This window comes from Bos mutus, chromosome 25 (genome assembly GCF_027580195.1).
Source record: "Bos mutus isolate GX-2022 chromosome 25, NWIPB_WYAK_1.1, whole genome shotgun sequence".
Classification (NCBI taxonomy): domain Eukaryota; kingdom Metazoa; phylum Chordata; class Mammalia; order Artiodactyla; family Bovidae; genus Bos; species Bos mutus.
Genome location: NC_091641.1, coordinates 7,179,914 through 7,207,309, shown reverse-complemented (window position 1 = coordinate 7,207,309; position 27,396 = coordinate 7,179,914). Strand labels below are relative to the sequence as shown.

The 27,396-nt window shown below is 48.7% G+C and overlaps 1 protein-coding gene across 1 annotated transcript in view; it reads right to left on the bottom strand.

The window, feature by feature from the left end:
• The window catches only part of CUX1 (cut like homeobox 1), a 330,995-nt gene that overhangs the window by 163,609 nt on the left and 139,990 nt on the right, over nucleotides 1-27,396 (bottom strand). The window contains 1 exon segment of the mRNA XM_070362072.1: nucleotides 3,148-3,195. Within this exon segment, the coding sequence (XP_070218173.1) occupies nucleotides 3,148-3,195 (48 nt within the window).

The following is a 27,396-nucleotide window of genomic DNA, read 5'->3' as shown; positions in this document are numbered from 1 at the left end:
CAATAACCACTCTGAGAGGCCAAATGTTTTTTGGTTCTCAGTTGCTGCTGGGGACACAATGGCTGGTGGACAGGACAGCACACAGCAGCTGCCTTCACACATTATATAGACGAAAGGGGAACCGATACAAATGGCAGGTGGTCTCTGGCATGAAGACAAGCTCAGAGCACGTGGCGGGGGGGACCTGGCCTGTCATCTAGGGCTCAGGGAAGACTCTCCTTGAGAAAGCAAGCCGGGTAAAGAGGGTAAATGCAGAGCGTTTCGGGAAGCAAGTCAGCCGTGCAAAGGCCCAGGGGCTGTCAGTGAGGGCCTGGGCCTGGCGGAGACTTGGGACGGCTATTGATCCTGAGACACGAGGGAAGAGGTAAGTGGACTCTAGAAAGGTGAGCAGTTACTAAGTCACACGGGTCCCACAAACCACAGGAAGGAGGGTGTCTGGATTTACAGGAGAACGAACACCTAAGGGTATAAGCAGCATCCTGGCCAGGCTAGCATTTCCCATGATGTTATGACACAAAAAAGGAGTGTTCTCGCTGGAACTCTAAAGGCCTCTGTGAATTTCACACTGTCGGAAAACTTCATTTTTAGTTTGTTTGTTTTTTTTCTTCTGGGGATCTCAAGAAAGAAAGCTATCTATACAAATTCTGAGGCAAAGATCATGTTTCACTAACCCGGTACTTTCTTCCAGGGGGAGCTCAGACACCTTGGGATGAACTCTAAGAATATATCCAATAAATAAACTTGTAGCAGCAGACCCTAGAGTGATGGGTATGAGAACAAGCCTGTAGTTACCAGAGAAAGTGGCTTTTTCAAATACCAACGGATCTTGCCCATCTAAGCACCAGGACAGGCTGCCTCGGGCCCCGCCTGCGTGAGTGGTCCCCACGTGCAGTTACTTGCTCCTATGTGAGCTCAGAAACAAGCAGGATTTAGCTCCCTCCACTCAAATCAGCTTATTAGAAAGCACACATTGTTTAATATAAATATAGCAATTAGCAGAGGCTTGGTAGATATTAAGGGTGTTATAAAAATATTTACTTTTCAAATAGCCTTAAAAAAAAAATCAGGCAAATAGGAAGCCTAGATGTCTCACAGACGTTTTAAATGTAATTTATACTGCCAGAACTAAATCTGTCGCCTCATCAAAATCTGGGATAATCTACACAACTGGCTTAGATTCTTTAAAAAAAAAAAAAAAAGTCAATAACAAAGATGAGGGCATGGAGAGAGTGTCTATATTAAAAGAGAAATGCAAATACCCCCTAAATGTAATGCAGAGCAGTTATAAAAGATATTTTGGGGGCAACTGGGGAAATGTGATTTTGGGTAGAACATTAGATATTATGAAATTCATGTTATTTTCCCAGCTGTGATACACAGGGTTAAAGTACGACAGTTACAGAAACTCAGTATCATTTGAAATGCCCTTGAATTTAGGAGATGCCCATGCAGCTGAGGGCATAATTGCCTCCACTCTCTGCAACTCACTTTCAAACGCTGAGCACAAGGTGGGGGGGGGGGCAGGGGTGGAGGGGCGCAAGCATGGCATGACATTCACAGGTGAGGAGTCTGGGTAAAGAAGGCTCAGGTGTTCACTATCCCCCGCCTTTCTACTAATACTTGTATGTAGATTGGAAATTGTTCAGAAAGGAAAAGCAAGCAAATAACAGAAAGAGCACCCTGAGCTATTTCAGCCAGAGAAACACTAAGCCGATGGGTCTCACAAAAGCTGCTGAACAGGTAGAAGGACAGGTCAGGTCACACGTGGGCAGGCGTAAGGTGACGGTTTTACTGAGAACGAGGGTATGGAGATATAATTCTGAGGGAAGGGCAATTCAAGTCCTTCGAAGACCTTAGCTACTGATGTCCTTCTGTGTTTCATGGAGCCAAGCACGGCGGTGGGTGGGGGTGGGGGGGTGCTTCCTGCGGCAGGAAGTTATCAACAGGGAGAGGAGCCCGTCTGCCCGGCTCTCAGATCTGCAAGCTGCCACAGCTGCAGTGTGGCTGCTGCTCCCACACATGTCCCTTGCTGTCCTGCAATCTCCTCTGCAGCCTCTGCTGTCACCTGAGTGCTGAAGAGTCTGCCCAGTGGCAGCCCTGGTCTCCCGCTCCCCAGCCTCCTGCAGGACCATCTGCCTGCCTGCTCTCATCTCTCCTGAACTCGCCCCCTCACCCCACCCCCACATCCTGCCCCTTCCCCAGGCTCTCTGAGAGTTGGGAAGTTGCAGGAACACAAGATTTCTGAGATTTCTGAGATTCCTGTTCTTTAGAGCAGGGGTCCCCAACCTCCGGGATCTAATGCCTGATGATCTGAGGTGGAAGTGATGTAATAATAATAGAAATAAAGTCACAATAAATACCATCTCCCCCATCCTGGTCCATGGAAAAATTGTCATCCGTGAAACTGGTCCCTGGTGCCAAAAAGGTTGGGAACTGTCCTCGCAAATATTACAACACTATCATTCCCAGTGGAGAGGCAGAGAGGCAGTAATTCCCCACACGAACACCATTTCTGGTTTTCTGAAATTCACCGAGCGTTCACACAGAGAGTGGAGGAGCTGGCGTGTCACCCACTTGGACCACCTGCCTTTTGGTGCATGAGCAGCATTCAGGGTGCACAGGTCTCAGGTGACTGGCCATGCACCTGCCAGCTTGCTGACCCTTCTCTGAAAGGATTCTTTAGAAAACGTTCCTTCTACCGAGCCCCAAACCACCCCTCGTGGCTTCTGCCTGTGAAGTTCCTCTTCCCCCCGGGGCTGTGCACCAAGGCACCAGACTGACGCAGCGTGTCCTTCTGCACAGGAAGCCTTGGGGTGGGAGCCTCAGAACAGCTCAGGGGACCCGTGAGCTCCGAGGCTGGGGTGGGAACAAGCCCACTCCACTGGGGGATGTGTGACATGCCGGCTGCTGCCCCCCAGATTCCGCTGCCCCTTCTGACATCCTGAACCCCGCCTCCCCTCCCACGTGGGCTTCCACGGCGGACTCAGTGGAAACATCACTTTGAGGATTATGGGTTGGTGCGGCTGGGGAGGCTGCCTCTGAGTAAGCACCTGTGCCAGTGGCGCTTACGTGATGAGAACAGGAAGAAAGCGCAATGAATGGGAAGGTGGCTTTAACAGGGGATGTAAAAGAAGCCCAAATGCTTACCTCGCCTTGGAAGCTCTTCAGCAGCGGTGCTACCTGCTTGCGCAAATCCTGGGGCGAGAAGGTGGGTCAGGAAGAGCCATCAGAGGAGAAAAGAGAAGGAAAACATTCATTAAGGTCTCCTAAGAGTTCAGTGCTGTTTTCTGTTACATAAAGCAATCCCGATGCCTCTCCTGGATCATTCCCTCCCTCATACAACACAAATCATGCCAACTGTGCCCCTTAGCTTAAATGAACTCACTCAGGACTTCCCTGGTGGTCCAGTGGCTAAGATTTTGTGCTCCCAATGCAGGGCACTTGGGTTCAATCCCTGATCAAGGAATTAGATCCCACATGCTGCAACCAGGGGTTCCAGTGCGGCAACAAGCGACCGTTGCATGCCGCAACCAAGGCCTGGAGCAGCCAAATAAATTTTTTTTTTTTTAATTTCGGTAACGATACTAAAAAAGAATTTTTTTAAAATTCTCTCTCTCTTTTAGAGAGAGAACTCACTTAAGAATACAACTAGGATTTATTTCCTCTGAGTTCTGGTTAGATACACCTCATTTTGACACAAGTTTTTGCTAGTGTCAGCCTAAGATAATTTGCTTAGAACAAAATAGGGTATTATAATGTAGCTTTGATTTGTTTGTATCTGAAATGGACCTGGGTCACCATCCTGCATTTCAGCTGCTATTTCCGAGCACTATTCATGGGAGACAGACGTGAGCCTCTGAGGCTGGGCTCCGCCTCCCAGGCCAGCGCTGCCAACACCAACAGAGTGCCAGCTACCTGTGTGACTTAAGACATTCTACAGCTACGTTCAAAACGCAAAAAGACACAGATGAAATCAATTTCGATTTCACTTCACCCAATATATCCAAGATAGTATCATTTCCTATATAATCAATACAAAAATCATTAACAAGATAGTTTACATCCTTTGTTGATATTAAGTCTTTGAAACCTGGGGTGCATTCCCGCCCACATCTCCATTTGGACCAGCAGCATGTCAGGTGGGCCCTTATGTGGCCAGTGGCCACCACATCAGGCAGCTGGGGGCTGAGGGATGCACTTGCATGCGCCGATTGGGGCTTGCCCTGGTGACGGGGGTGGAGGGTCAAGGTTGGTGGACCCCTCACTCCCCGACAGCCAGAGGGAGAGGTGAAGAGCAAAAATCAGAAGTAGGAGAATCAGGAGAACACAGATTGAGAGGAGGCTATATCAAGAGGGAAAAGGTATTTGTGTTGAATGTTGCCACAGATACCAGGCCTGAGAACACCACTCGGTGGAATGTCCAGGTAGTGCTGAGTGCAGCTGAGTTGAGTCCCAGGCTGGAAATTGACCTGGAGGGAGCTGAGGGGGATGCAGGTGTGAGGGAGAGGCTGCAGGGACTGTGTGGGGAGGAAGGAGGGGATGGGGTTTGGGGAGCCCCACAGGGAAGGGGGTTGCAGGTGAAGTTAACGAGTTACCACTTGGAGAGAGTCTACATCAGTGAGGGGCTTCAGATACAGGGCATTCATTGCTTTCCACAGTCACTCTGCCAACCAAAGGGACTGGAACCCACATGTCACAGACAGGGTTGCCTGAGGCTCGGAAGGGGAAGGAGGTATGTCCAAGGTTGCACAGTGGGGAAGAGTCAGGATGTGAACCCAGAGCTCTCTCCAGGGGCCCACATGGAGATTAATAAAGGAATCACCTTGGCTGGTGTGGCCCAGGGATGACAGCTGGAGGCCACCTGGACAGCAACACGGTATGTGTGTGGGGGGTTATACATGGACCATTCAGACGGCTTGTAAGGAAAAGGCCCAGACTCAGGGGAAATGGTGAGGCTGGATGGGGTCATAGCCTGTGAGAGCTGGTGGTGCCAAGGCATTTGAGACCCTGTGTAGAGAGGAGGACGGAGAGCTCCTGGGGGTGGAGGGCGGCTTTGGGTACAGGTACCAGGAGCCCTGGCGCTTGGCCCACAAACCGTGCTTATTACGAGGCTTGTGCCAGGACCGCCCCAAGCCCTGCCAACCTGCACAGGCGGCTAAGCCTCCAGGGAACACCAGCCTTAAGAAGCTCAGGAGATGGCAGAAGTATTTCCAGAGGACTCCAGCACGGCAGGAGAAAGAGTCATGCTGCTCATAACGATAGTAAATAAACTAAACTGCTCTCTGTTGCCCCTGGTCTTAACCAGCCTGTATATTTCAGAAATCATGTCTTTGGGCATATTCGTGTCTCCTGACAGACCTGCTAAAACAACCCGTTAAAGACACTAAAGCTGGATGTGTTTGTACTCAAGCACACCCATCTATCTGAATACAGCAGAGGACAAAAAAAAAAAGGCACTAAATATTCACAACCATATACACACAAAGTGATGTATTTCGAGTCATCAGCTAAAAAAAAAAAAATCACCTATTCACTTTTTTTTTTTTTTTTTTTGCTGGGGGGAAGGCAGTCTGAGAAATTTCTTAACCAACACTGCTACCTCCAAATATCACCTGGTTTAGGACCAAACTAAGGACCCAGAACCCAGGATGTTGACTTCTGATCCACGGGCGGCTCTGTCGTGGGTTAATGAGGACATGATGCAATGCACTGTCGTTTAAGAACAGGGTGGACTTTGCTGTCTGGACAGCACCAGAAACTATAGGCTCTGTCACCCCTGGTCATCACAGGCAGCTATGTGCCCTTCTCTGCCACCGCAAACTGAAGAAAAAGGGGTCCAGGCCGATCAACAGCACACTGGCATGAAAGAGAATTAGGGAATTAATAGAAGGTCCCCAAAGTTTTTTAGCCTTATAACACTTAATTCAGTGACAGTTTTTCAGCACTGTTTCAAATTTTCTTCAGTTCTGCATCATTTATTGAACAGAAAGCAGCAAACATCTTAACACGCAGAGAGCAATGCCCTTGAGATTATTAATATCGGATGTCTGTTGGCAAAGCCAGAGAACTGCATTGCAACCTTCTCCCCCCTGAGCATGTTGCAAATAATAAGTGATGTTTATCAAGAGATGCTTCTATGTGAAAAGGATTTTCATTATTCTCCAAACCACTGATTCACAGTTGTTTTTTTTTGTTTGTTTTTTTGTTTAGATCAGAAAACTGAACAGCAAAATGCCATTGAGGAATTTTCTATCTAATGACTATCACTGGAAAACCAGTCTGACTTAAAAGCGAAACAGAAATAAAATGACAAAATCGCCACGCAGCTTTCAGTCACACCTGCGAGGTGTCAGCAAGAGACACAAGACACACAGTCCCTGCATCCAGATGGTCTGAATCTTTGAATTTCTGCCCATTCTGAGCGCTTGGGTGGCCTCTGGGAGGCTCTCTTCCCTCTCTGGGGCCTGGCACTCCCAGCTTCCATCACACTTCTCCTGTCCACACTGACACACGATGCCAGGGCCAGCGTCACAGAATCCTCACACTGTGGATTCACCTGGGGGCCACCCCGGGGCCCACCTCTGAGTCTTGCAAAGAATGGTGCCCAGGACAAAGCTGTTCAGCTTTGAAAGGACAAGAAGATGAAGGGCAACAGCCAGGACTCATGTGTAAACAAAAGGAGGCTGTGAATCACAAATGCACTGTCCAAGTCATAAAACAATCTCCATTTCCCGAAGATTCGAAGCTCCAGATTTTCCAGGATGTTTTTCTCAATTTTATAACGCCCTTTCCCCTTTGCTTCTCTGTAACTCAGGTGTGTTTCCTCTTGAATGACTGCCTAAGCTGAAGGCTCTGAACCATCCAGCTGCCATCTCAGTGATACCTTGTGCTTGGTGGCATGGACCAGAAGTGGGGTCCTGCCTTCTGTGGTGACAACAGGGTTTCCCCAAGACCACCAGGAACAGAGTGGAGGATAGGTGTTAAAGGGCCCCTTCTCCAGCTCCCCTGTGGTTGCCAGCCACCTGACCTAGTGTGGGTACAGTAGCCGTTAGAGACTCAGACCATCCTCAGAAGTGGTTTCATCCCTTTAGCTTCTGTTTCAGAACCACCTCAGCCCGGGGTAACCCTCAGCCTTTTCTGTTTCCGGGGTTTTGGCTCACATTTCCTGCACTGCATCCAGGTAGGGAAAGGAGTTTAACAATTGACAAGGGCCAGGCAAAAATATAAGCCTGTGGTTTGTTGTTGTTGTTCAGTCACTCAGTCGTGTCTGACTTCGTGACCCCATGGACTATAGCATGCCAGGTTTCCTGTCCTTCACTATCTCCTGCAGTTTGCTCAAACTCATTCCAGTGAGTCGATGACGCCATCCAACTGTCTCAATCTTTGTTGCCCCCTTCTCCTGCCCTCAATCTTTCCCAGCTTCGAGTTTCTTTTCAGTGAGTCAGCTCTGCGTATCAGGTGGCCAAAGTACTGGAGCTTCGGCTTCAGCATCAGTCCTTCCAATGAATATTCAGGGTTGATTTCCTTTAGGATTGACTGGTTTGATCTCCTTGCAGTCCAAGGCACTCTCAAGGGTCTTCTCCAGCACCACAGTTAGAAAGCATCAATTCTTCAGCACTCTGCCTTCTTTGTAGTCCAATTCTCACATCTGTATATGACTACTTGAAAAACCATAGCTTTGACTATATGGACCTTTGTCAGCAAAGTGATGTCCCTGCTTTTTAATACACTGTCTAGGTTTGTCATAGCTTTTCTTCCAAGGAGCAAACGTCTTTTAATTTCATGGCTGCAGTCACCGTCCACAGTGGTTTTGGAGCCCAAGAAAATATAAACCTGGCCAGGATTTAAAACCCTAGGAAGTGTTTCTCAATGAGGAGGTTCTGTGCTACATACCCACCCAGGGCTGAAAATATCTCCAAATGAGTTCACTAATTCCTCCTCATTACTCAGGTTTCAAAGTAAGGAAATTCTGACTTGAAAGTGTTTTAGGTGTTTATTCAAAGAAAATCATTGTATAATATAGCTTATTTTCACTAACCTTGATACTGTCAAATGTAAGAGGTACTGTTATACCACAGAAAGAGAAAAAATGCTGCTTATTCAACTGTGATGTCATTGATTTTCATCCTCACTCTGATTTGAACATGGTGAAATGTGTTAAAATGTATGCATTATAAAACTGATAAGAGATGATCACAAGATTAACCAAAGTTAAAATAGATCCTGAGTTGTTTATTTTTAATTGACATGGTCTACGTTTTAGTTAGTGTAGCTGTTTGTTTTGTTTTTAAAGGGCTATTGTCTTTTAGAGACACATACTAAAATGTTTATGGATGAAATAAGATTTTTCTTTTAAAATAATTCAATGGGGGGGCGGATAATGGGGAACCTTAAGGATGACATAGATGGAGGGTGGGTTCAATGCATTCTTCACCTTTTCTCATGTATGTCTGACATATGAAAGCTTTTCAAGGCACCATATTTCACTCTTTGGACGCCTTCAACTGACCAATCACACAGAATAGAGAGGAAATGAGGGAAATGAGGGGTGAGGGACTGTCACTGTTAAGTTATAATACAGCCAAGCAGCTAAATAACTGTATACTTTATCAGGTTAACCAGGAAATCTGGGGTCGTCTGGTCCTATCTCCTGCCCCAGGTAGGAGACCTGTGGTGTCCTGGCCACATGGCTCCCCTTCCCAAGGCCACTCTCTCTCTCCCGGATGGAATGCTGACGTTCAGAGGGAAGCTGTCCTGAGCACAAATAATGTCATTACTAGAAGCAGTCTGTTGGTAAATAATTCACTCAAAAAAAAAAAAAAGATCAGATTTAAGGCAATTGCATGGACTTGCTTAATAATGCGTTTTCTTAGTGGGAGGTCAGAGAAGCAGTTTCCCACAGCCCTGGGTCGACCAGGGGAGCACAGATGGCTGAGCCTTCCTCTTGGGGGCCTAGAGATGGAGCCCTGCAGGTATCTGAGGGCTCAGCTCATCTCCTTCCCACACCCTACTCTGGACCAAGTGCTACTCTCCCCACTGCTGTCTGACAAACCTCAACAGAGCCTTCCTGCCCAGAGTCCTCTCTCCACGGTCTCTCATTTCTCTCCCGTTTGGGACAGACGGTGTTGCTCCAAGTCCCCACCAGTGTCTCTAACACCATCTGCTCCCATGACTTGCGATGTATATGAGGAGCACCGAAAAGGGCCTCAGTCGTGTTGGAACAAAGTTCTAGAGAAGAAAAAAGGAGGAATGGGACCCTCCTGATGGCCATGGGACAATACCCACTGTGTCTCCCGGCGACCTTGGCTACCCCAGAATAAAAGACCTTTACGGTGTGAAATACAAATAGTCAGATTCTAGACACTAGATATACAGAATATAGTGATGCCAGATGGGACTATTTGAATGAGGTAGTTTCTTTTTAAATCAAGAAATTTCCATACATGGTGTTTTCATAAAGAGAAATGCAAAAAAGTTTAATTTCAGAAATGGGGTCCATCATTAATAAATACATTGAAACATTGTAAATACACTATTAGATATAGGTAGTGCAATTTAACAACTGCAACTTTGCTAAAAAGTAATAGTAGCAAATAGGTGATTTTTTTTCAACCAAGACATTTAATTCAACTGAAAGGAGAAAATGACCCTCTTTCTATAACTTAAAGCCAAAATGCTGAAGACATATTGTTTAAAAGCATGTAGCTACTGATTCTTCACTCTGATGTCCTTGGGATTCTAAAATACCCTGCTGATGGCTGAATAGTCCTTATTAATAAAGAAAAACCCACCAGTGTGTCATGTCTAGGGCCAGTTTTCTTATTGACTGTAATATAACAATCTGCTTTATTGATAAGCCATCTCTTTCAAAAATAATCTCTCGGCATACTTGTCAAGTGTATTTTTGTAAAGTCTTGGCACCAATGAGAGAATCACAATTATCTACAAAAGAAAGATAGTTCTTGGTACTTGTGTCACTGAAGATGGCTGAATTCTCCCTTTATCGTGTACACAGGAGCACATGCCAGGTACAGAGCTTTTCAAGCAAGACCATATATATTGTGTGACCCACAGACTGTAGAACTCAGTGTAAAATGCAGTTCAGTGAAAAGAGAAGTTTCTCTTTGTTCCAGGATCCTGAAACCTTCGCTTCCCATCTCGTCATCCAAAGATGAGTCATGGGGCTCTCAATGGAGCACCCTACTTCTGGTTACTTTTATAGATATACACAGGCTCCTTCCAGTCTTTGTGATAGAAGAGAGTAATTTTAAATGGCATTTAAACTGAAGTGTTACATAAAAAATATCTTTCTATACAACAGCAGACAGTATGTCCTGGCAATTTCTCAAAGATTTTAGTTCACAGATTTGAGAAAATTCCATTAGCTTTAATTATTTATCAGCAGTCAATTTAGATTACTGTTCTTGACCTATTTTTACAGTGTATGGGCCACCCAGCAATGAAATAAATGAATAGTCCTTTTCTACAATGCTTGATTTTTCTGAGATAATAGAAATCGAGTCTAAAGCAGGAATGAAACCCCAAACATGTAATTACCACAATATATAACCTGCCACGCTGCCCTTGTAGCTGGATAGAATGCACATCTTTGTGAGTTTTTTGGTTATTAAATAAGATTATCTTGAAAGGGATAAACTCACTCATGCTATAATTTCTTCCCATTTAGATTTCTTTGCTCCATTTAAAACATGTTCTGTATCTTGGCAGAAAAGCTCTAATACTGATGGATGTTCCTTCAGTGCGGTGCCTAATAAAACTGTGTAATGGGAAGGCCTGGCTGTGTGGGGCTGAGTGGAGGGGAGCTTGTGCATGGCTTGAGTGGAGGGCTCCTGGCACGAGCGGCGAGGGCCAGCGGAGGGCACCCACGGGCAGAGGACGGAGGGAGACCCAAGGAGGCAGGCGGAGGGGAGGACCCCTGTGCTCCTGGGCAACAGCAAGTGGTGGGGGAACTCGCTGGATGATGAACAGGGGCAGGTTTACCAGATCCGTGATGCCTGAACCTGGCCCAAAGGTGATGAAGGCTGAGGACGGTGCTTAGGACACAGATTTGAGATACACGGAGGTCCTGGTTTGAAGGTAGCACATGGCCTCAGCTCAGTGATACAGCAGAGTCTGTACACTCCTGAGAGTGGGGTCTGGGACTCCTGGCTTCTCCCTCAGACTCTTCCAGGGGTGCACGAGGTAAAAACTATTTTTGCCATTTTCCTTTTCCAGTGTCATTCTCATATACATGAATGGGGGAGTTCCCCAGACGCTGCACGCCAGGTGAGGTCATCGCCCTAAAGAGATGGCACGTGCGCCTGGGTTTTAAACACGTCCTTTTTGAATCTCTAACATGGTCACTACTGATCAATATGCACACAGACACAAAAAGCTCTCTGGGAATGCTCAATATTAAGAGATCAAGATGTTTGGAAATGGCAGCTTTAAGGTTTTTTAGTCTGAGAGCAGAGAATGGCTCCTCCTCCAGAGGTCAAGGCTGTGGACCCGCTGATGACTGCCTGAGTTCCGTGAAGCAGCTGGGACAGCCAGGCGCTTCTGGGCCCTCCCCTGCATCTCGCAGCATCTGGCTCTCCTGGCCTGGACTGGCGTCGTGCCTGTCGGTGGCGCAGGGACTTCCTGCGGGATTTCTGGTGGCCAGGGGTTCAGAGGTGGGGCCCAGAAGGAGGCCACCTCAGGTCCCTCTGATTCTCTAATTACATCTGACTGGCCTGATTTCAAAATGTTCTTCCAGGTTGCTTTCTGCATAAATGCTTGTTTCTAAACCTTAAGTTTTATTTCAGAACTTTAAAAATACTGCTGAGATTTGTTTATGGATCTGAACATCAATAGGTTTTGAGTTTGTCAAAGAGAAGAACTACATATTATACACATCAGATCAGATCAGATCAGATCAGTCGCTCAGTCGTGTCCGACTCTTTGCGACCCCATGAATCGTAGCACGCCAGGCCTCCCTGTCCATCACCAACTCCCGGAGTTCACTCAGACTCATGTCCATCGAGTCAGTGATGCCATCCAGCCATCTCACCCTCTGTCGTCCCCTTCTCCTCCTGCCCCCAATCCCTCCCAGCATCAGAGTCTTTTCCAATGAGTCAACTCTTCGCATGAGGTGGCCAAAGTATTGGAGTTTCAGCTTTAGCATCATTCCTTCCAAAGAAATCCCAGGGCTGATCTCCTTTAGAATGGACTGGTTGGATCTCCTTGCAGTCCAAGGGACTCTCAAGAGTCTTCTCCAACACCACAGTTCAAAAGCATCAATTCTTCAGCGCTCAGCCTTCTTCACAGTCCAACTCTCACATCCATACATGACCACTGGAAAAACCATAGCCTTGACTAGACGGACCTTTGTTGGTAAAGTAATGTCTCTGCTTTTCAATATGCTATCTAGGTTGGTCATAACTTTCCTTCCAAGGAGTAAGCGTCTTTCAATTTCATGGCTGCAGTCACCATCTGCAGTCATTTTGGAGCCCCAAAAAATAAAGTCTGACACTGTTTCCACTGTTTCCCCATCTACTTCCCATGAAGTGATACTTTTACTAAATAAACTTTCATAAAGTGATACAGTGGCAGGTTGTGTGTGTGAGTTGCTCAGTCATGTCTGACTCTTTGCAACCCCATGGAGCCTGTAGCCTGCCAGGCTCCTCTATCCATGTGATTTCCCAGGCAAGAATACCGGAGTGGGTAGCCATTCCCTTCTCCAGGGGAATCTTCCCGACCTAGGTCTCCTACATTGCAGGCAGATTCTTTACCATCCAAGCCACCAGGGAAGCCCTGTAGTGGCACATTAGGTAGTTGGTAAAATTATTTTTCAGAGGACAGCTAATGTCATGGAGTAACACATATGACTGCCATCTGTTCAACAAGTATTTGTTGAGCAGCTATTATAGGCTCTCAGACACTGCTCCAGGTGTTCCTTCGGTCATGAGCAAAACCAGTGGGTCCCTGTGACTCGTAGGGTGCCTGTCGAGCTGGGGGAGGGCTCTTCGTGTGCACATGAAGAGGAGGCATGTAGCACTGTGAGCACGCTTGTGACACAGGCCCGGCTGGGGCTGTGGGCACTTCCTGCAGGACAGAGGAAGGGGCCCCTGAGGATCTGGAGGATGACTAGAGGTGAAATGGGGAGAAGAGAGGGGGAAAGAAGCCACAGACTACAAGGTGGGTTTACAGTTTGATCCCACGTTGTAAAAATGAATAAATGCACATCTGTAGGTGTTTGGAAAAGGATGGTGAGAACGACATCAGTGTTAAATGGTGGATTGAGTGGGATTATGGTTTATTTTTCACTTTCTTGGCTTTAAGTAAATTGTATCCTTTTAACCTCAAGACCGTTGCTTTTTAAAATTAAGGATGGAGACTGAGCAATAGTTCAAAAGAGTAAGATCACTTTAAGGTTTACACAGGGTCACCCCCCTGCCGGCTGTGGCTCTGTGATGGCAGAATCCCTGACACAGCGCTGTCCACGTGGCCAAGCAAAAGGCCGGGCATTATTTCAGCCTGTGCACAGCTCATAAAGAAAATAAATATGGTACCTGCTAATGCATAGCTAAACTAGACATAGATCTCCAAAGGAGAATTATTTCATAAGTACAACAAATATTAGCAGGAAGCCTACTGGTCCATCTTATGTTTTACATTTTTTCATTTATATAAAATATAATACTATGGTGCTGGTGGTGGGGGAACTGTGCTACAAATGGCACATACAGAATAATCTCTATTGTTTTAACATATGTAATATTTATGAACCTAAAAGGATTAGAAAGATCTAAAGCAAAAACGCTAACATTTATGTCTTGGATTACAGGTGATTTATTACTATCTTCTTTATGCTATATGCAAATTTCTGTAATGAACATTCATACTTTTTGTAATCAGAAGATGAAGTCTCAGATCTCAGACAGTACTGGGGACACTTAAAATATCATCTCAAACCAGCACCAAAGGGGCAGAACAGCCCCCTTCAACCCACCCCCTCCAACCCCGCCACAGACCCTGGACTCAGCAGGCAAATCATAAAACAAAGGCAGATATCACCAAGAAGATAAAAAAAGATTTAAAATCAGATTGCATACAGAATGGATAGACAATCAGGTCCTACTGTACAGCACAGGGAATTATATTCAGTATTCTGTCATAAACCATAATGGAAACGCATGTTTCAAAAAGAATGTATATACCTGCATCACTTTGCTGTACAACAGAAATTAACACAACATTGTAAATCAACTATATTTCAATTAAAAAAAAATCAGATTGTAAACCTACTCTTCTCCAGTTCTGATCTCAGTTTTCTTTGTTTCCCCACCTGAAGGCCTTACTTCACGTTTATTCATCACTTGTGTGCAATGAGCTTACCTAAAACTAAGCAGCACAGAAAAGATATACCTTTGTCTTGGCTTAATAATCAGTACGTATTTTTTTAACTAATATTTACTTGCTTCACAGAGTTGCTCAGAGGAATAATTAAAAATACACGATGTGAAAATCTCCTTGCAGATGGAGGGCACACTCTAAATGTTTCCTCAGACACTCATGCAGACACACAAATGGAAATGAGGGCAGGATCCTTCAGCCACAGAGTCCTGGGCTTTCGCAGCAAAACAAGGTTCCTGGTGACGCCCGGGCAACAAGAAGGCCCCACAGACAAGGGATACAAACAGGGATCTTATAATTTTTACATGCATTTTTTCTTTTTGGAAAATACTACAGAGCCATGGGCATATGAAATGCACACCATAATTTCTTAATTTCTAAATGGAATTATTTATATCATATGGCTGAAAACCAAGTCTAAGGAACATGTGACTCAGTGGCAATGGGGGAATTTAAACCTTTGGAATCAGGCTTGATGTTTCAAGATGCTCAGAGGCTTCCCAAGGGATTACCCCAACCTAGCAATTGAGGAGAAATATAAGCTTCCAGAGCACAGGGAAGCTCCCTGGGGGCTTCCTGGCACGTGCACTTCGGCATCCCAAATGGCAGGCTGGCACACTCCAGGGAGGGGACCCGACATTACTCCAGCAAAGGAAATCCAGCAAGGGCACTGAAGAGGCACCTCCTTAGTTCCACCCAGGCTTATCCAGCAGGCCCTCAGAGACCCCAGAGGTCAGGCCTGAGGGTTATGATGCCTGGTGAGGGCAGGGAGGAGAGGAGAACTGCCCATCCTGCTGATTAAGCTGTGGCCTCGATGGGACTCCCCTGGCAGTTCGGTGGTTAAGAATCCAAGCTTCCACTTCAAGGGGCATGGGTTTGATTCCTGGTCGGGAAACTAAGACCCTGCATGTTGCATGGTTCAGCCACAAAAATATATAAAAACAACTCTTTGAACTTCTAAGATAGCTTTCCTTTGTATATTCCTCCAGCCATCTATAGGTAGCCTCCTTAAACAAACAAATATATTTTTCTGCTATGCCTCCTATAGAATTCTGTGCAAAAAAAAATGCTGTGGCCTCAAGGTCCAAAGATGATTTCATCCACTGACTCTCTCCCTCTGGTTAGTCTGCACAGCTCGAGGACCATGTCTAAAATGATATCTTCTTGGTACACCTAACTTTACAGTTCCTAAGCATACAACTCGTTTCAAAATTAGCACATTTCATGGGATGTCCAGGGAGGGATGGGGTGGCTGGGGTGGGACAGGATGACCATGCTGCGGGAGCAGAGGGACAGCCAGTGTCCCTCGTGCTTGCTCTCTGGGATGTGGTCACGGAGCTCCTACAGGGGCAGGAGCAGTGGCCCGCTGGGGAGTCCAGGGAGCTTGGGCTGCTGCCGGGAGCTGTGCTGCGGGCCTGGACGGCAGGAACCAGGCGCAGCTCAGAAACCGAAGGCTGGAAGGAGGTAAAGACGTTTGTGATCCCATCCTGGAGATGGAGCCACGGATTAACATCTACCTCCTTAACAGATGACAGCAGGCAGGGCGTGTACACGAGCAGCTAGAAGAAGAAAGCCCAGACCCCTCCGTTTCTGACAAACCTGAGTCGACAAAATCTAGAAAAATGGCTAACTCTTAGAGGGTGATTCTCCTCTGGTAAACGAATGGCTTCCAAACGCTTTTGGAATGCCTCTTTCTCAGGCCTGTTACCAAACACTAACTTTGACACAGTCCTGGAATTTTCTTTTGAACACACAGCATGGCTTCTTTGTAGCAAAACAATTCAGGAAAGAGATACAGTTTAACAAATTCTATATCTCTTGGCTGGAGCTCTCAGTCCTGCTGATGAATCACTGAGAAGTCCATAAATGCCAAGAGCCTCTGCTCGGACTTCTTTATTACCATATATGGCAAATATACATCTATTTATCTCCTAGCATCTCAAGTTGAGTTTGGCCCTTTTCTTACCTTACTATTGTTCTTAAAATTTCTCTTGGTCTACAGCTTGGCCACACAAGACAGAGCTACCACTCGCAGTCCTCGTATTCATAACCCAGGGCTGGGGTTGCTGTGTGTGTTTGGTATGAGGACAAAATGTTTTACATCGGTAAATATTTGAGGTAGGTCAAAAAGTACCTAGCTATTTACATTCCTGCTACATCTTAGCTGAACAACACAGGGCTATAAGGAATTCCACAAGAATTTAACCTGAACGGGTTATCTCCCCCAAGGAATCGTGCTTCTTATCACACGTTCAGGAAATCAGTTGAGAAACAGTGGTTGGCGCTGAGTTTTTCTGACATATTCCTTAAAGAGATAAATATCAAAAATATTTTCAGGCTTCTAGAAGCTGGCTGCTGGGAAATTCCATGACTGGCTAAGAGTTTACGAATTCTCCGAGAGAATGCTCACTGAGTGCATGAGTGCGTGCATTCATTCATTCGCTCACTCACGCAATAAATGTGTACAGAGAGTCAAGCTTACAGATATACACAGATGAACGACCCCAGGTCTGCCCACCCCTGAGGACAGAGTGGGAGCAGGACACGTGGGGAAGTGGGGGATGGAGGGCTCCAGGTTTCAGAGAGAGATGGCTTTGCAGGTGAGAAGTCTTCAGACATAACCTTTAAGAGATGCTGAAGGCTCACTAAAGAGAAGTGAAGAAAACTGGCTGTAGAGCATGGGGTTCAAATATTTAGGTACCCAACCCGAGGCTGGAAAGACCTGTCTGTAGGTGTGCAGGGGAGACTAAGTCGTGACTCCATTGGCTCTTTGAGATGTTACGTAAACAAAAGGAGTCTGTTGGGGATGTGTATGTACCTGGAAGACCACTGGGAGGTCTGCTTACAAAAACAAATCATGCAAAACCAACCAGATGGTAACCCATGCTTAAAACTTAATGTGGTGAGGGCTTTCCTGGTGGCTCAGTGGTTAGGAATCCACCTGCCGATGCAGGAGATGTGGGTTCAATCCCTGATCTGGGAAGATCCCGTGCCATGGGTGCCACAGAACAACTAAACCTGTGCACCACAGCTGTTGAGCCTCTGCTCTAGAGCCCAGGAGCCCCAACTACTGAGCCCACCCACCGCAACCACTGAAGCCCACACACCCTAAGGAGTCACCACAATACGAAGCTGCAACTAGAGAGTAGCCCCCACTCGCCACAACTAGAGGAAAAGCCCGAGAAGGAATGAAGACCCAGCACAGCCAAAAATAAGTAAATAAATTGTAAAAAAATAATAATGATAATGATAAAAAATGTAATGAAATTATTTTGGAATACTGTGTAGGAGAGTCCTTTCTGGAATATTCCAAAATTACGTGTAACAAAACATGTAATTTCAAATTCAAGTGTCTAGGCAAAAGAATAAAAACCTCTTCCCCTGAATCAGGAGGCATTGCTTGGTCTCCTGCCCTGACCAGATACCAGCTTCACACGGCAGACCTCTCTCAGACAGGGTTCACGGACACAGCCAGAAAAGGTCACCTCTGACTCCCAGTAACAGCGCCATACCCAGAAAGCATCAGACCTTTCCAGAAAGGCATCTCTTTCTGGTGGTCTTGCAGAAAAATTTCAGGGGAATGAGTGGTTTCTGCCAGGCAAGGGACCATGGAATTACACGTGCCCTCCATTGAAAGTTCCCCCAACCCGCCCCCCGCCACCTCCACGTCATGCCTGGGCTTGCAGCACCTGCTCTGATGCACCTCTTAGGATTTGTTCTTTGTAACAAGAGGCTGTTCCCCTAATGTGATGGCAATGCTGTAAGAATAGGTGACCGTGAATCTACTGTAAAAGAATATATCCAGACAGGGGTTCCTCTAGACAAAACACCGTGTGGAGGGGTTACAGAAATAAAGTTCAATAAATTAAAATATAACACATGCCTCAGGCCAAGCAATGTAAATTGATAGTGTCTGACCGGCACTTTCAGGAAGAGTCCTCAGGTTAGCAAGTCACTGGGGTCCACACGCACAGCACCCTCCAGAGCTCCGTCAGTGCTTCACCGGGGCTGCTTCTGGACATACCCACTCTTTTCATGTAGATATGCACACATGCACACACATATACACACCAACAAACCAATTACCTCATCTCTACCTGTCTCCTCTTCCAGACTACATACACCCCTGGGTGTGGCCTTATAACAGACGCCCAGTACCCTATTACCTGCACACAGATTTGATTCAAGAAACGCTGTGCACGGTTCAGTCACTCTGTGAAATCTCCCTTTCTTATGTAAGCATGTCTGCAAAGTCATCCTCACACAAAAAAATTCAACTTGACCTGAGCTGGAATCTCAGCTCTGCCACCGAATAGCTGAGTGAATTGGACTGCTTACTAAACTTTCACCTCCCGGCATTTCAGGCCTCCCTCCTGTCAGGAAGGAAGCGTGTTGCTGGCCTTATGAGAACAGTGTGGGGCACACAGTAGGCATCCTGGAAGTATTCTTGAACAAATGGACACAGGAGGTCCTGAATGCAGCTGTGACTGTGACTGTGACGGTCATGACCTTGCCCCTGTCCATGCGGGAAAAAAGCTCAGAGCCCCTGACCCTCTATACGGTCTGCAAAGTGTACCTCGTTCCAGGTGGGCACTCAGGTATTTCACCTGACTAGACAACAACGCTGTCATTTCTTCCTGGGAACTTAGTTGAGGGCCTGGCATTTATGGGGTGGTCCTCTCCAGGCTGCTGACTTCGGGGTCTCTTAAACCGCTGGATTCTCAAACTCTTCCCTACTTGGTCCCTCAGGCTACTCAACACAGCTCATCTTCCACAGGGCTCGGCTTTCCCAGAGATTTCCAAAGGTAGTGTCTGCCTGCAAGTTTGTGGCCAGGGAAGGCTGGTTTTCTCCTGCAGTGTTACCCCAAACTCGTTGCCTTGCCCTCCTCCCCCAGGTGCCGTGGTGTGACATCCCATTCCCGTCCCAAGGGCACCTGGAGTTTCTGTTTCGGGAATCCGGCACTGACTGCAGGTGAGGCCACTCGCCACATCTTCTGTTTTTTAAGAGGTCATCCCCTGTTCTCAGAGTTTGGATCAGAGTGATCTTTCATTCTCAAGCTCCCCTTGTGTGCTGGAGACGTTCTCTTTATATGTTGTAACATGTACCGAAGAGAGATTAAGCTAAGTGAGGCATGCCATTCACGAAGGCTCACTGAAATTATGCCTGTTAATCTGTTAAATGGCAAGAACATTATGCAACACAAAAGGAATCTTAGTAATTCTAAAGCTTTTACCCAACGAAGGAAGTTTAAATTTACAGAAACACACACTAGAGATAAAGAAGTACAGAAAGGCTGGCTGAACCATGTCCCCTGCCCTGGGGTGGGGAAGCAGAGTGATCCCATGGTAAGAGAGAAGCGGCAGAGGGCAGAGGCCAGGGCCTGGCCTGGGCCCTAACGCGCTTGAATCATTTCACTTATGAAAAGAGGCTCGGCTCCCCAGTCTGGACTGAGTGGCCCAGTCGCCCCCGTGGCGCCTTTCCTTCGTGGGTGACACCGGGCCGCGTCCCCTGAGGCATGCTTGGGGCCTGGCTCGTGTGGGCAGCCTGGTTGGTGGAGGCACTGTACCGTGCGCTGCAGGCGCCTGGGATCATCCTCGCTGTGTAAAGAGGAAATCTGGGGCTTGGAGAGGCTGTGTTTCACCTGAGGCTGTTTGGCTATCGCACAGACCTGGGGGCTGGCTGGTGCCAAAGCCGCTGCGCCGTGCTGTCTCCCAAGCAATATTTCACCCAAAGCTGCCACCGCAGGCCCCGCCTGGGTGCTACGCCCCAGGGAATCACTGGACCAGCTGGAGCATGAGGGCCTGGGGTCCCTGAGCTGCATCCCCTGCCTGGCTGAGTGGAACCCGGTCTCACTCCTGGCCAGTGATGAGCTGTGGTGAGTGACCAAGAACGTGGCGTGTTTTGATATGGGTGCTCCCTGGGAACCTGTGCCCGCCAGGATTTCCTACCACTGGACAGCAGTCTCTCCTCTGGAAAATGTACTCTGTTCACCTTCAGCGTGCAATCTGATCTTTGCTACGTGTGAAGTCCCTACATGTGCCTTGTCTGACTATGGGTGAGGATGGGGGCCTCCCCACTAGGCGGGCAGGTTCATGGCAGAGCAAGATGGAGGATCCAGTGTTCTGGGGCCCCTCAAATGGGGACCAAGTGGCCACTCCAACCAAGTGGCTACTCCACACACGGAGTAGCCATGTGTGCATGCGGCCTGCTTCCAGTTCAAAGCTGGAAAAGGGTGGCATGGAGGAAGGGCCCAGGTGAGACATGACAGAAGCCCAGGGGAGAGGCTGCCCACTGGGCTGGGGAAGGACGCAAGGAAGAGGGTGCTTGGGAGCCAACTGAGGCTTGGATACGGAGGGAGGGGTGAGCGGGAGAGCTGAGGAGGAGACTGGGCCAGAGAGCCACTTGAGAAGCAGCTTACAGGATAAGCCAGGGTGGGAAAGCCTAGGACAGCGACTGGGAAATGGACTGTAGGCAAAGGGAATAAAACCAGGACTGGGGCAGCAGTGATGGAGAGGAAGGCCAGGGAGACAGTGTGAAGACCGATGGGGGGCAAGGCGGCCAAAGCTCTGGGAGAGGCACTGAGGACACAGACGCTGAAATGGACAACAGCCTAAAGTCAATGAGAAAGCCAAAGGCCTGGGTGGGGGCATAACCTCAGAGAGTACGGGGCAGTCAAAAGTCAGAGGTGAAGATGAACCTGAATTTTTAACATGGTTCAGATTGAGGCAGTAAGCGGCCTGGGGACAGAGTCTGATCCTCTGGAAGGTCAGCTGCAGAGGTCAGAGAGCGAAAATTGACAAGATTGGAAAGAGCTATTTCCTGGTGGAGAAGTGGGAAAAGTGAAGGCTCCCTGCAGCCTCGTCTGCTGCTGCCCGGTGCCCGCGTGACCCCAGGGCACAGCAGTGTCTTGTCGTGGTCTCAGCAATGGTGCTGAACCTGACTCAGAGAATGGCTTTAATTCCATCTCTGCCACACGCATTTTGTTCCAGATTAAATCACTTTCTGAAGATGAAGGGCAAAACTCATTCACTGAGAACGTTATTTTCCCTGAAACAAATGCATTCAGCCTAGATTCTGACAGGTGCTGGGGTTCCAGGGTTCCCAGTAAGGGAAGTGTATGGTGTATTTAGATGTCAAGAGATTATAATAAGGTTTCCCTGTTTAAACAGTAATGAGACAACTGGCCTGGTGGTTTAAAAGAACACCTCTAAAGCTGCTCTCAATCAATGGAGGTTACCAAGTGTGTAGGTCAACCCCTGCCAACCTGTTCTCAACGCTGATACTAAACGTAGGTGGCTTTATTTCTGAAAGGCTGCAGCTCCTCCTGGGAACCTTGTTGTTCAGTCACTAAGGTGTGTGTGACTCTGCGACCCCATGGACTGCAGTACCCCAGGCTTCTCTGTCCTTCACCATCTCCCAGAGTTTGCTCAAACTCATGTCCATTGAGTCAGTGATGCCATCCAATCATCTCATCCTCTGTCGCCCCTTCTCCTCCTGCCCTCAATCTTTCCTGGCATCAGGGTCTTTTAATCCAGGAACCCTATTGCTTTCCTAGATCCGTGACCAACAACCAGACTTAAACTCCAGGGAGGGCCTTATCTTCCTGAGCTTATCTTCCTCCACCTCCCTCCTCTGCAAAAAAAAAAAAAAAAAAAAAAAAAGATTCAAGGCCGCTCTGGCAACACTCACCCACACGTGTGCCCTCACTCCTGCCCAGTCCTCACTGCCATTCTCCCGGGACCCCTGGAGCTGCTCTTTCTTCAGAAAAAGGGCCTTATAGAAGCAGGTTCTAGAAGGAGCATGATTTCTGCAGAAGGCAAAATGACCTATGTGCTCCCCACAGGCTGTGCTGGTGACTCAGCCAGGAGGTGGGCCAGGGTCCACGGTGGATGGAGCCCAGAGGAGACAGACCCCAAATGAATGGGGCAGAGGTCTGGGAACCGCGCAGGCAGGAAAACTGCTCAAGAGGAAAGAGGCCAGCAGTCCTGACTTGGGTCTCAGATGAGATGAGACTGGATGAGTCTGGATGAGAAGGTGGATGAGAAGGGGCTGGATGAGAAGGTGGCTCCCCCCGCCATGAAGGCAGTGCTTTAGGGCTGGGCCTGGCCATTCCCTGCTTCTCAGGGATGGACAGTGCTGAGCTTAGAGGAGAACAAAGAACTGGGAAGGCAGGCGCAGGCAAGTGCCTGCAAATGGTCAAAAGAGCCCTCTTTCTAGAAGGAATATGCCAGCAGTCCAGGACAGCGGGCCTGGGGCCAAGTACCAAGAAGAGCAGTCAGGGAGGTGGGAACAAGGCCGGTGGTGAGAAGCAGCGCACAGACATACGCGCACGTGTCCACAGAGTTTTCCATGAGTCCTTCTGATTCTATCAGAGGCCAAGTTCTTTGTGATACAGGGCAAGTCCACCAGAGACTTCAGGTTAGAAGCCCCTGCAGGAGGCATAGGGGGGGCGTGGCGGGGGTGGTGGGATGGGTGGGGGGCGGGGAGACAACCTGCAGAATCCCGTCCCTGACAGGCACAGACTGGCAACCCTAGAGGCTGAGAGCAGCGCTGGCCCACAGGCCTGCTGGTACTTTTATGGCCCTTGAGTTAGGGATGGTTTTTACACTTTTAAATGGTTGCATTTAAAATGAGCAGATAAAGGACTTCTCTGGCGGTTCAGCAGTTAAGGTTTCACCCTTCCACTTCAAGGGGTGAGAGTTTGATCCCTGGTTGGGGAAACTAAGATCCCACATGCCTCTAGGTGCAGCCCCAAAAACGAAACAACAGGTAAGTATGTACATAATATACTGATTTTGCCTCTTGGTTGGCCAGGCCTAAAATATTTAGTATCTGGCCCTGTAAGAGGAAGTCTGGATCCTCCACCTATTCCTTCATTCTCTCAGTTTCCTCTGGCCTCGCCAGCCCCCATTGCATGTGTGTGTACCTGTGACAAGGGTGAGCGGCTGCTTGACATCCGGGTACTTGGGCCACATGGACGGAGCCAGGAGAACAGCATCCATGCCGGCCTCATCACTCTGTAGACCCCAGGCGGGCCTCAGCCCCCAGCCTCACTCCCACCCCCCCACCCCCACCCAGTGACTCCAGCTGAAAGGTGGCTGTGAACATCATATGAGATGTGGGATATGAATGTCTTCCTTTAAAAGCTCAGAAGACTTTGGGGATAAAAGCCTATTGTCACTGGAGATTATTTATGAGCTGGTTTATCAGCCAAATTTCTTCTCCTTTCTCGTTAACACAGAAGCCTGACCTTCTCTCCCGGTCCACCCAAATACGCAGTGCGTGGGGGCCTCGCTCAGCTGACCTGAACCGTCCACTCTGCTCTCCCCAATCCAGTTTCACCAGCAGGTCAGGCTGACCTCCCTGCTCCTCTCTGGCTGAGTCCATCTCCCCGGGGACAGCCTGCAGGCCCGCACCCTGTTGTTTGGAACATCTCTGTGACTCTGCATCCAGACATATGTGAAGGGAGACAAAGGATTGAGCTGTATATTTTAGGAAACCCAGACTCTCTAGACATCTTATCCATGAAGCACTGAGCAACTCTGGGAGACGGGTGATTTTTATATCTGAGGTCACGCTGAAGCCGGGGGGCACAATTCAGGTTTAACTTAAGCAACACTGTGGTGACCTTCATATCCATGAATCCCGATCACTTAATGGAATGGCCTATGATGGACAAGCCTGCTGCCCTAAGAGTGAGAAATTGGCAGCTTTTTTGGCTGAACAGAGGGTGGGGCTGGCACAGAGCCCAAGCCCTTGAGCCCAGGGAGGCCCAGCTCTGACCAAGGGAGCCCCCTTATCTGACGCCAGCACCTTTCGACAAGGCAGTCCAGCTCTAGTATCTGCAAATTCAAGGCAGGTGGTCAGCCCTCTAGGTCACCTTCCGGGCAGCTGAGAAGTAACCTCCTTTATTATGACAGCTTCCCCCAGTCACAGAGTACGCCAGCTGTTGGGGCAGAGAGCCCCACACCCGACGGGTCAGAGGACCCGTTTTGGAGAGTCACTCATAGATGGCAGCAACAAAGACCCCCCCATCCAGGAGCGAAGAACTCTGGCCTGGGGGCAGGCTGTTAAAAAGGTAGATGCTGTTTGTGGGGAGGCTTTGTGGCCCAGGGCTACACTCAGAGCCACAGTGCACCTCCATTTCCCTGGAGGCCTGCAAAGACGCTGGGGGAGCCCCATCCCAAACAGCCACGTAGACCTCATGTTAGCCTCAAGCAAGTAGGGCGCTGAGCTCATGGAGAGGGCTGTGGCCCAACCTCCAGGCGCCCTTGGGCCACCACCTGGAATTCTGCTCCAGCTGCCAAGGGCCAGATCAGAGCCCAGAGCCCCAGGGGGGCAAGATCTGTGATGAATCTTGAGGGGTGGAGACACGCCACGGAGCAACAGAACCAGACCGACCCCCACAGCTGTTGGGCCCAGAGGAAAGACATTGACCCAAGTCTCTCTCCTGCAGCCTTGCCCCGAGCCCAAGGCAATGTGCAAAAGTCAATACCACAGACAGTTTTACCTTGTCTTATATAGCAGTTCTCTGACCACCTTTTAAAAATTTTTGTAAATCAATCACATTTCTCCTTTGACACAGCTGATGAACGGACAGTGATGTCTCAGCCTTGAGGACATCCAGTAACAGCAGTTAAGTCCCTCTGAGCAGGGGTGAGGTAAGTGGTGCTGACTCTCTCTGGAAGGAAGCGGTAGGCTTTGCTTGGCACCCACTTTCAAAGAGGGTCTGTTCTGTGCCTTGTGTGTGCACAGCCAGGAACATCACCCTGCCTCTACAGCTGGAGTTCCACAAGGAGGATAAATACGCAAATCATGGTAACGCAGTGTGAAAAAGGCAGAAACAAGAGCACGTCCAAGACAAGAGTGAAGAGGAGGTGGGCCTTAGAGCACACCTGGGCGTTGATAGAGCTTCACCAGCCAGGTGAAGCTGTTGGGCCCAGAGGGAAGACATTGACCCAAGTCTCTGTCCTGCAGCCTGGCACCCTGTCGGTGCCAGGTGCCAGGTCGCCCCTGCACGAAGCCCACCCAATCTCCCCCAGGGAGGACTGACGGCTGACCCTGGGTCCCCACACCCGAGGCGGCACCCTGATTTTGGTCCGAGACCACCCCCCCAGGCCCCACAACCAAGAGGCCCCTGTGTGCTGGACCATGCCTCACTGACGTTTCTATTCTGGGCACAGGGCCTGGCAAGTGAACACATATAATACACGCATTTATTACAGATTGTAAAGGTGGAAAGAGGGCATTTCCACTCCCCATGCTTCCCCCCAACCCCCACAACCATCAAAGCTTAATAAACAAGGGCTTTTCAGTTACAACACAAGGAACCCCAAAACTAAACATCATTTTGTTCAGAGGGAGAGGTTGGCTGGTGCTATTTGGAGTATCTGAGATGAATGCTCAGGGAGATCCTTCCAGCCTTAGTCTGGTAGGAGGGTAGGCTCAGCCATTTGTAAAAGACCCGGATCTGTCCTGTGAATTTCCAAGTGAAGTTCGCAGGACATGAAAGTAAATCATGTTTTAAAGATACATTTCCTTGAGTACCGGCGAACCCCTGCCGGTACTAGCCCGCTGGCATTCCGGGCACTGCACAGACCCATTCCAATAAACGGTTTGCTGAAGTGCAAATGAACGTCTGCAGGAGGAAGCCAGGTGCACGCAGAGCAACAGTGCACTCGCTGCTGTGGCTTCAACCAGCCCTCAGCCCGCTGCTTTCTGGAGGGTTCCAAAGCAGGGCTGATTCGGCTGGGAATTTTTCTTGGTTCAGTGTATACGCGGTAGATGTTGCTCCCCAGAGAAGAAACTGTTGAAAACTCTTTAGAACTGAAAATGTGATCTTCCACCCAAGGTGGATGAGGCAAAAGTGGGGTGCTCCGGGAGAACATTTGGAAGCGGTTTCATTGGCGAGACAAGCCACAGACAGAGTCCAATTTCTATTTTGGTGCTAATGTCGGGAAGCGAGATGGAGACACATGTGTCCTAAGTCAGGGCAGCTGCTTTTCCAAACAGCTCAAAATAGAGACGCTCAAAAACACGCCGCACGCACACGACGCCGACAAGACTGACAGGCTCTGGTTTGGGACAAAGGGTCTCATTTCCTCACCAAACCTAAAAACTTCAAAACCTACATGGTTTTAAACCAGGCTTGACTCACTACATTCATCAGTAATCTTAAACCTGTAGCCTGACGGCTCACGGGGTCGCGCAGCCCCCGCAGGAAGGTTTAATCTTGGAAGTGATCGGGACCGAGGTGGCCCTGCCGCGATGAACACATCACGCTGTCAGGGGGTCTTCTCAGGCGATTTGTCAAAGGCCTCAGTGGAGCAGAAACCACACTCAAACACTCTAATAGTGGGGTGGTGGGGGGGCATCCTGCCGACTGGATGAGGCCGATGTAAATAAAGGAAAGCCAGCTCCTTAGTTGGTGTCTGTGCTGGAGAATTGAGATTTCAAAGTAATCTAACGTGTGCATTGTCGATAAAGTTCAAAGAGGTGCGTGGAGGCTCGGCCATGGGGCAGGGAGCAGGGGAGAGGAGGAGAGAGCCACAATCATGGCCAGGGGGGGACCCTAGGGTAGGGGGGCGTGGCCCTTTCTCTCCACACCTCGAGATGGCGCAGGACAGCAGATGCTCCAAGACGCAGGGTTTGATGGCGCGGCAGAGCCCATCTGCAGGGTTGGAGGAAGCTGGCGGGCTAGTGGGCCGGCCCTCGAGGAGGGAACTGAGGAGGAAACCGCCATGGGAGGGAGTGCAGAGGAGTGGCCCCAGGGCCAAGAGGAAACAGACTTCAAAGCCCTGCCGAAAACCTGGGAGGCCAGGGGCTTTTATCTATCATCCCCAACTTAACAACTTCCCTGAACTTCAGAAAAGGAGGAAGAAAGAGCTGGATGCCGGCAGTTAGACCAGGAAGCAGTTCCCTGCCCACGTGGGCTGCAGAGCTCCGGGAAGCGGGCACTCTGCCCACCGGGGTCTGCTTGGGGACCAGTTGCCGAGGTCGAC